The sequence below is a fragment of the Camelina sativa genome, unplaced genomic scaffold (genome assembly GCF_000633955.1).
Source record: "Camelina sativa cultivar DH55 unplaced genomic scaffold, Cs unpScaffold00586, whole genome shotgun sequence".
NCBI lineage: Eukaryota > Viridiplantae > Streptophyta > Magnoliopsida > Brassicales > Brassicaceae > Camelina > Camelina sativa.
Window position 1 is genome coordinate 22,506 of NW_010921743.1, and position 9,469 is coordinate 31,974.

Here is a 9,469-nt window from a genome sequence, read left to right on the forward strand (position 1 = left end):
AGAGGAAGCTTCAGGTTCACCGGTGGAGAAAGTGGTTGCTGATCGACGGAGATTAGAGTTGTCGTCGGAGTTGATTTTTTTATGGATTGTTTTTTTTGTTTTTATGAAATCATTTAAAATCATACTTAGGATTTTATTAGTCATATTTGTCAACTAAAAAAACTAAAAAAATTAAAAAAACTAAAAAAAGTCTTACATAATCATTCAAGTAGCATTTTTAATAACATTAAATTTCAAGTAAGTTTTATGAATTCGTAATTAAATAACAAGAGATTTTAAATGATTTTACATAAATATGAAATTAAATAACAAGTGATTTTAAAAATACTCTAGAATCTTCAAAAATATAAGTTAGATACCCCTTTTAATCAATGATGTATTCTAACAAATGGTGTAAGAGAATGAAATAATCCTGATATTAAGTACATACGGTTATATAGTTGGTACATACATGTGATATATTTACTTTGTGGAATGTGTGGTCGAGTATTCACTTTTTTCCAAAAAAAATATATACAGTACAAGCATTACAGCTACCAATGAGAATGCGCCACGTGAGAAATCCACGTAAACGTCGCGAAACTTCTAAACACAAAACGCGCAAAGAGTCGTAAGGACGATATAAAAAATCTAGCTTAATAATCATCGCTTGTTTTGGTATATATTTTTTTTTCTTTTTAAATTAAAATCTCCTTTAGGTTGTTGTTGACGAAGAAGAAGAACCCAGAATTTTACTCTTCAATGGCTTACGTCGAAGGAGGTACGAAGAAACTACAGATCTCTCTGATGAACCTAATCGTTTTCTCTATTTCTTTTTCGAACCTAACTGTTTTGTCGATCTGATTGTTCGTTTGTCAATCCTCAAATTAATCCAATTACTTGAGCACAGATTCCGGAATTAGAAACTATTAAGCGTTGATTTCTACGGTGATTAGCTCGGTTTTGTATGGATTGATCATGACTGTTTAAAAGGGGTTTCGATTTTTTTTTTTTTTTCTTGTTAGTCTGTGTCATCATGATGAGAAGAAATTTTCATATGGTTTGTGGAAGATGTGAGATTAGGTTAGAAAAACCAATTGGAATTGAAAGCTCGATGACGATGAACGTTCTAGGCTCTGGATATCTAAATTGTGCAATTCAGGTCACACTTAAGCAAAGTTTAAAACGTTTGAGAAAATTTATATTGGGAGAGGTTAGTGATTGTGCAGATTCTTTTGGGAAATTTTAGCGTTGGCGAGCTCATGTTCAATTGTTTGTGAATGATTGATGTTTTCTCTTTAATAGAGGGATTTGATGATTTGAGTGTATAGGAAGAAAACCACAACGTTTTTGATAAATCTAATAAGCGCATTAGGAGATTCATATAATGATATATTATCTTGTCTTACATTCTTCTGCTATTGTAGAGATTAGCTGATTTCTACGGAAATTGAAATTTCGGTATCTATGGAAGTAAGGATTTATATATGCCTGAACTTGGATTGATCATGAATGTTTGTCGTTTTTTCATTTGGTATTCTCTGTCTCCATCATAAAACAATTTATGGAAGATGGAAATTAGATTAGGTCAGTTATTGTTTGTTATTTTACGGTTCTCAGGAATCTAATTTGTATAGAAAGTTCGATGTGGCGACATTTTGAACTTTTAATATCTAAATTGTGCTATTCAGGTCACCCTTAAGGAAGTTTGAATGTTGATATTGGTAGATGTTAGTGAATAATGTCTGAGTAATTGTTAAACTTGCATTCGTTCGAGAAATTTAGTGTAAGCGAGATCATGTTCAATGGTTTGTGAATCACTGATGCTCTGTCTCCTAGAGAGAAGAGAAACATTCTTAAAATACAGATCGTTACCGCAAATATTAACTGTTTTTTGACACTGACAAACTATTATTGAACATGTACCAGGTGTGGTTAAAGCGAAGCGACCAATATGGAGACTGAGGACGATCAAAGATTTTTTCTTGTCCATCATTAATCTGATACAAGTCTTCTTTATGACCATGTTCTCGGTGAGGTTTTACTTCCATTTCTTGAGTTATTACATTCCATAATCTGAGCTGTCACAAGCTATGGCTAACTTGAATATTGGTCAGATGGAGAAATCAGATGCTTACAGGAAAGGTTCTAAGGCTAACAAGAAGTGGGGTGGNGAAGAAATTTTCATATGGTTTGTGGAAGATGTGAGATTAGGTTAGAAAAACCAATTGGAATTGAAAGCTCGATGACGATGAACGTTCTAGGCTCTGGATATCTAAATTGTGCAATTCAGGTCACACTTAAGCAAAGTTTAAAACGTTTGAGAAAATTTATATTGGGAGAGGTTAGTGATTGTGCAGATTCTTTTGGGAAATTTTAGCGTTGGCGAGCTCATGTTCAATTGTTTGTGAATGATTGATGTTTTCTCTTTAATAGAGGGATTTGATGATTTGAGTGTATAGGAAGAAAACCACAACGTTTTTGATAAATCTAATAAGCGCATTAGGAGATTCATATAATGATATATTATCTTGTCTTACATTCTTCTGCTATTGTAGAGATTAGCTGATTTCTACGGAAATTGAAATTTCGGTATCTATGGAAGTAAGGATTTATATATGCCTGAACTTGGATTGATCATGAATGTTTGTCGTTTTTTCATTTGGTATTCTCTGTCTCCATCATAAAACAATTTATGGAAGATGGAAATTAGATTAGGTCAGTTATTGTTTGTTATTTTACGGTTCTCAGGAATCTAATTTGTATAGAAAGTTCGATGTGGCGACATTTTGAACTTTTAATATCTAAATTGTGCTATTCAGGTCACCCTTAAGGAAGTTTGAATGTTGATATTGGTAGATGTTAGTGAATAATGTCTGAGTAATTGTTAAACTTGCATTCGTTCGAGAAATTTAGTGTAAGCGAGATCATGTTCAATGGTTTGTGAATCACTGATGCTCTGTCTCCTAGAGAGAAGAGAAACATTCTTAAAATACAGATCGTTACCGCAAATATTAACTGTTTTTTGACACTGACAAACTATTATTGAACATGTACCAGGTGTGGTTAAAGCGAAGCGACCAATATGGAGACTGAGGACGATCAAAGATTTTTTCTTGTCCATCATTAATCTGATACAAGTCTTCTTTATGACCATGTTCTCGGTGAGGTTTTACTTCCATTTCTTGAGTTATTACATTCCATAATCTGAGCTGTCACAAGCTATGGCTAACTTGAATATTGGTCAGATGGAGAAATCAGATGCTTACAGGAAAGGTTCTAAGGCTAACAAGAAGTGGGGTGGCGGCGGGGGTGGTGGTGGTGGTGGTAGCGGTGGTGGCCCCCCTCGACCTCCTCGTGGGGGCCTAGACAATGTGCGTGGCTTGAATGATATCCGTGGAGCTGACCACAGTAAGTAACCCGAGATGAATTTGATATTTAGTCCTTTTGGATGATAATGTGAATGATTCATAGTTTGATTTTGACATGAATTTGATGAATGGAAAATTTTATTGGTGGTTTTTCAGATTCCCTACCGGCATGTGGCTCGTGCTGTGGCTGAGCCTCGTTCATGTGGAGCGCCTAAGAATAAGCGAACGAATTATATCATATACATATTATCTAGTGTTGAAACGATGCCTTGTAATTTGAGGAAGCAATGAACGAAGATTCTGGTGTATTTTTATTTGCGTCTAATCAAGCTTTTTGTATTTAGATGGACGTGTGAAGTTGTCCACCTCTAATAGTTCGTAAATTACATCCAACTTAAATACAGTATTTGGGTAGAGATTCAAGTGAAGAAATTGTGTTGTCAACGAAACTAACTAAGTAGATGTGTCAATTTGAATTTGAAGCATTGCTTTAGATTGCAATGTTGCTTTTAAACACCGTGTGTAATCATCTCACAAGTTGATTGCTTGGTGTTTATGGAAGGATCTAAGTTAAATGATGCCAGCAAAAAGATTGATATTTTCTTCATCACACTACCGCAAATCTCCTCTTCAACTTTGCAGAACTATGCGGTTCCTGAGGTCATTCACCAATTTCTTTTTCAATTAAGTCCCGAACGTTTTGTTGTTGATCATAAGGAAACATAATGTATATGCATTCTGTTGTTCTGATTGAGCTCATTAGCAAGAAATTAATTAAACTAGAATTTTTCTGAAACAAGAACAAAATAAAAGTTAACAGATGCATGATCAGGAACCAATGCGAACGCTGAACCTTTTCTCTAATCTCACTGAGTATGTAAACTACCCTGCACATCATTAGCAGCTTGTTTTTTCCCTCTCAAAGCGGTAGAGTAGGAAACCTTAACACCAAGTCTTTCTTCAACCAAACTAATGAGATTTTTCGGTTTTAGAGAGTTGAGTTCACCTTGATAGTTCTCGCGCAAAACAGATGCAACTAATTGTGGTGTCCCTATTCTTTTATCTCTTCTTGTACCTGTCGTTAACCGAGAGCATGTATGCATCTTGTTATAAGTTCTAACAGAGAAACGATCCAAATTCTTAAGCATCGACACTCGTAGAGACCATTTGCAACTACTATCACGACATTTCAACACGTATAATCTAGTCGATGACTTGAACGTAGCGACCTCAAAACAGTTTCGGATTATACCTCTGTCAACTACATCTTGAACCGCCTGCTTACTCTCAAATTCTTGACCTATACTCAAACCAATACCATCTTCCCATTCAAGACTTCCAACCTCATCCCCTCGTACATCAGGTGTACTATCAACATCAACAAACATACCAGAGTTATCCACGTACGCAACATCATCACACGGATCCAACGGCGCATACTGTCCCAACGGTTCAAATCCTACGTTACCATCATTAACTCTAGAACCACTAGGAATCTCATCATTCCTTACATCAATTCCACTTCTTCCATCCTCTCTCGAAACTTGCTCACCACAGCTCTGGTTCTGTTCAACACCTTCGACGAGTTCCACATGCAAAACATCTCTACGCTGATTCTGATCTCCTTCCATTAAATATCCTAGAACATCTTCATCATCCAAGATATACGTTTGCCTCTTGGGATCCTCAAGCAACGGGATGTAACTTAACCTCAACATTGAGGTAGCTTCGTCTAACATAATCTTCTTGCATATTCTATTAACCAACCCTGAATAAGTGAACTCCTCCAGTAACCCTTTCATCACCAGTGTGTAAACCCTATCTTCTTTTCGATTCCATCTTACATCGTTTCCGTTCTTTGAATAATATCCTCCGTAATCAAAACGTACGACTGTGCAGTGACCATCTTTCATTTTCTTCTAACCAAAGAACAAAAGAGAACAAGAACACATTAGTAATATATTACTTTTTTCACAGTCTAGCACATTTTAACCTCTGGAGTCCATAAATAGTTCCCAGTGCATATATTCTTACATTATTTAAGGATTCAGTGAGCATAGGGAAAAAAAAAAGCTTAATTGAAATCCTAAACTGGAAACAGAAGCACAATAATACAAGAAGAAAGGACCAGAAAAAAAAACCTGTAGATTGAAGTTTTGGCTTTAGCAAAGAAGAGCTCGTTGGAGGAGGACGACGAGTCGACGGCGAAGGATGAAATTTTCAGATTGACCCTAAATCATGAGATCTGTCTTCCTTTCCGTGTTGAACATCGTGCCGGTTATAGTTTTCTCAAACAAACTATATCCCGTTTTAAGTTAATCAAACAGTGTGACGTTTCGGGTTTCTCCAAACAAACTACTCCGTTTTTATGTTAATACATGGTTCGCTATGTTTTTGCAAAGTGCGAGTACTAAGACTTAAAAGAAGACAAGACAAACATGTCCGAAAACAGCTAAAATCAACAATAACTATTTGTCAAATATTTTTTTATATCCAAATTTTAACTCTGTAAATAACAACTTAAACTATATTAAAATTTAAATTTGTTAACTAAACTATATAAAATGTTGTCAATTTCAACTTCTGTTCGAACAGTATTAAATTAGAGTTTAATAATGTTGAGTCAGACAGTCCGTGATATTAACGTAGCATTGGGACTTACCAAATCAACTTCGTTTTGGTCATTTTTAGGTATTTTATAGCAAGAAATTATAAAAAATGAAGTCTCACAGCACATTCGAAAACGGACTCCAATAACTTTTTTTGTCAAACGTTTTGTTTCTCGTCACAACACACCTAAAAAATAACCAAAACAATTTAGTTTTGGTTATTCCCAGTGCCATGTGGATGCCACAAATCATAACATCATTAAACTATGATTTAAAATTGTTCGAACACAAGTTAAAATTGACAACATTTTATATAATTTAGGTAGCAAATTTGAATTTTAATACAGTTCAGATTGTTATTTGCAGGATATTGAAGTTTAGGTATGAAAATCGTTTCGCAAATAGTTGAGATTGATTTTGACCATTTTTCAAAGTTCAAACCCGTGTTATCACTTTCTAGAAGCTTTTGTGGTTCCTAGAATGAGGAACTTATAACGTTTTGTTATATTTTGATACTGTAAATGGCTATGGACTTCAAACTTATAGCAGCAGGGTTGCGTCATTGTGGGAAAATACAAGCTTTAAAGCGTGGGGAATCGATTCAGGCTCATATAATCAAACAAGGGATCTCTCAAAATGTGTTCCTTGCTAATAACGTGATCTCAATGTACGTGGATTTCAGGCATTTGGGTGATGCACATAAAGTGTTCGATGAAATGACTGAGAGAAATATTGTCACCTGGACGACGTTGGTTTCTGGGTATACTTGTGATGGAAAACCCAATAAGGCTATTGAATTGTACAGAAGCATGTTGGAATCCCAAGAAGAAGAAGAAGGGCCTAACGAGTTTATGTATTCTGCGGTTTTGAAAGCGTGTGGGTTAGTGGGTGATCTTCAGTTGGGTCGTTTGATTCATGAAAGAATTGCTAAAGAGAATCTGAGTAGTGATGTTGTTTTGATGAATGCTGTTGTAGATATGTATGTTAAGAATGGGAGGCTTAGTGAAGCTAATAACAGTTTTAGGGAGATTTCACGGACTAATTCAACTTCTTGGAACACTCTTATTTCTGGTTATTGTAAAGCAGGTTTGATTGACGAAGCGGTTAGTTTGTTTCACCGAATTCCCCAGCCAAATGTTGTGTCTTGGAACTGTATGATCTCAGGATTTGTCGATAAGAGTAGTCCTCGTGCGTTGGAGTTTCTAGTTAGGATGCAGAGAGAAGGACTTGTGTTAGATGGTTTTGCTTTACCGTGTGGCCTTAAAGCTTGCAGTTTTGGAGGCTTATTAACAATGGGTAAACAGTTGCACTGCTGTGTTGTAAAGTCAGGTCTGGAGTCTAGCCCGTTCGCACGCTCTGCTCTTATTGATATGTACGCGAACTGTGGCTCTCTAATTGATGCAGCTGATGTTTTCCATCAGGGAAAACATGCCCTGTGTAATAGTGTTGCTGTTTGGAATTCTATGCTCTCAGGGTTTTTCATCAACGAGGAGAATGAAGCAGCATTAGCTCTGCTTTTGCGGATGCATCAGTCAGATTTGTGTTTTGATTCCTACACTCTAAGTGGTGCTTTAAAGATATGCATCAACTTAGTCAACTTGAGACTTGGGCGTCAGGTACATGGTTTAGTTGTAACCAGTGGTTATGAGTTGGATTGCATCGTAGGAAGCTTTCTTGTTGATTTACATGCAAACTTCGGGGATATACAAGATGCGCATAAACTGTTTCATAGACTTCCAAATAAAAATATCATCGCTTTCTCTGGCCTGATACGAGGCTGTGTGAAAGCAGGTTTCAATTCTGTAGCTTTTTATCTGTTCAGGCAATTAATCAAGTTAGGACTCGATGCTGATCAATTCATCGTCTCAAGTATTCTCAAAGTCTGCTCGAGTTTAGCGACTCTTGGATGGGGCAAACAAATTCACGGGTTGTGTGTAAAGAAAGGTTATGAATCAGAGCATGTCACAGCGACAGGACTAGTACATATGTATGTAAAATGTGGTGAGATAGACAATGGTGTAGTGTTATTTGATGGTATGTTGGAACGAGATGTTGTCTCTTGGACAGGGATAATTGTTGGATTCGGACAAAACGGACGAGTAAAAGAAGCGATTCAGTATTTCCACAAGATGATCAGTTCGGGAGTTGTACCAAATGAGGTAACTTTTCTGGGGCTTCTTTCTGCTTGCCGACATTCTGGGCTACTTGAAGAAGCAAGACTATTCCTAGAATTGATGAAATCTGAATATGGGCTTATACCGTATCAAGAGCATTATTATTGTGTAGTTGATCTTCTTGGTCAAGCTGGGCGATTCCAAGAGGCAGAAGAATTGATAAACCAAATGTCGTTGGAGCCAGATAAAACAATATGGATGTCTCTGCTCACTGCCTGCGGAACTCACAAGAATGCCAGACTGGTTACCGTAATTGCTGAGAAATTGCTCACGGCGTTTCCGGAAGATCCATCTGTTTATACATGTCTTTCAAATGTTTATGCTACGTTGGGCATGTGGGATCAGTTAAGTGAAGTGAGAGAAGCTGCTAAGAAGTTGGGGGCTAAAGAATCTGGAATGAGCTGGATCGAGATTGCCTGAAGCAAAATGTAAATTGTAGGGTCATCTACGCACTCAAATGAAAAGCTTCTTTAACCTCATCTCTCCCTGGCTTGCTAGAAGTTGAAGATTCTTGAAGGCATGTTTTCCCCTTGTTTTTTTTTAAAAAATTTGGCTAGGGAATACTTTAATGCTAGTTAAACAAATTATTGTAATTATATTACAAACCTTCTCATTTTATTGAAAAATATGGACGTTAAAGATTCTCTAACATCGTGTATCATCTGTTAAAAGGACATCAGACAATTCATTTCAATGCAGATGTGGCTTTTCCTTGATTGGAAGCGCATATGAAAGAGCTTTTGTAATTTTATCATCTAATCAACATTTACTAAAAGAGCATATAAGGGAGCATTTACAAGCTGCAAATGCTCTTATATGTTCTCTTCCTCAATGCTGAGTTTAAGTGTATAATAAGTAAGTTATGGTTATAACTTGTAAGCATAATAATGGTACATATATCTGAACAAAGTTCTTACTCAGATGCCATCTACAGTACTACTCTTGTCATCTCACAAAACTAATATTCTCTGTCTTCTCTGTTTTGAAGGAAACAACCTTTTTCACGTCCACTAGAAATGGTGATTAACATGTTCCACGTATGGGCTTTGAACGTGACCGCCTTGGATATATGATGCATCCTGAAATATGGTGACAATCGCCATATATTGTTCGTGCTCCGATCCGATTAGTTGTTCTACTAACTGATGAGTGTGTTCTGAAACCTTCATTCAGATGTAGTAAAGTCCCCAGAAAAGTAACTGTATTCCTTTTGGTTATTCAATATATAGCCATATATGATTTTGCAGCACATTCTTCCACTTACAAGGACTGGACAAATTTTGGGTATGAGGCGAACTATTTCATGATATACAAAGAACAAAAAAAAAAAAAAAAA

The 9,469-nt window shown here is 36.2% G+C and overlaps 4 protein-coding genes across 5 annotated transcripts; 3 read left to right on the forward strand and 1 right to left on the reverse strand.

Annotated features, from left to right (window-relative positions):
* The first annotated feature begins 629 nt into the window (after positions 1-629).
* On the forward strand, positions 630-2,433 carry LOC104773599. Its single transcript, XM_010498248.2, has 5 exons — positions 630-760; positions 1,909-2,012; positions 2,097-2,183; positions 2,273-2,323; positions 2,416-2,433. Exons 1-5 carry the CDS (start codon positions 742-744, stop codon positions 2,431-2,433), a joined length of 279 nt encoding a protein of 92 aa, XP_010496550.1. The 5' UTR covers positions 630-741.
* On the forward strand, positions 2,189-3,766 carry LOC104773591 (glycine-rich selenoprotein-like). The gene is made up of 3 exons (XM_010498235.2): positions 2,189-3,143; positions 3,228-3,390; positions 3,507-3,766. The coding sequence occupies exons 1-3, from the start codon at positions 3,129-3,131 to the stop codon at positions 3,539-3,541; spliced, it is 213 nt and encodes a 70-aa protein (XP_010496537.1). The 5' UTR covers positions 2,189-3,128; the 3' UTR covers positions 3,542-3,766.
* Positions 3,767-4,080: 314 nt separating this feature from the next.
* LOC104773592 lies at positions 4,081-5,675 on the reverse strand. Of its 2 annotated transcripts, none has more exons than XM_010498237.2 (2): positions 5,492-5,675; positions 4,081-5,266 (listed from the first exon to the last, which is right to left on the reverse strand). In XM_010498237.2, the coding sequence occupies exon 2, from the start codon at positions 5,261-5,263 to the stop codon at positions 4,217-4,219; it is 1,047 nt and encodes a 348-aa protein (XP_010496539.1). In that variant the 5' UTR covers positions 5,264-5,266; positions 5,492-5,675; the 3' UTR covers positions 4,081-4,216. The 2 variants fall into 2 exon arrangements, with proteins under 2 accessions (XP_010496539.1, XP_010496538.1); XM_010498236.2 differs by having other exon boundaries at positions 4,081-5,269; positions 5,492-5,666.
* Positions 5,676-6,321: 646 nt separating this feature from the next.
* On the forward strand, positions 6,322-9,469 carry LOC104773594 (pentatricopeptide repeat-containing protein At4g08210). Its single transcript, XM_010498238.2, has one exon. The coding sequence runs from the start codon at positions 6,481-6,483 to the stop codon at positions 8,551-8,553; it is 2,073 nt and encodes a 690-aa protein (XP_010496540.1). The 5' UTR covers positions 6,322-6,480; the 3' UTR covers positions 8,554-9,469.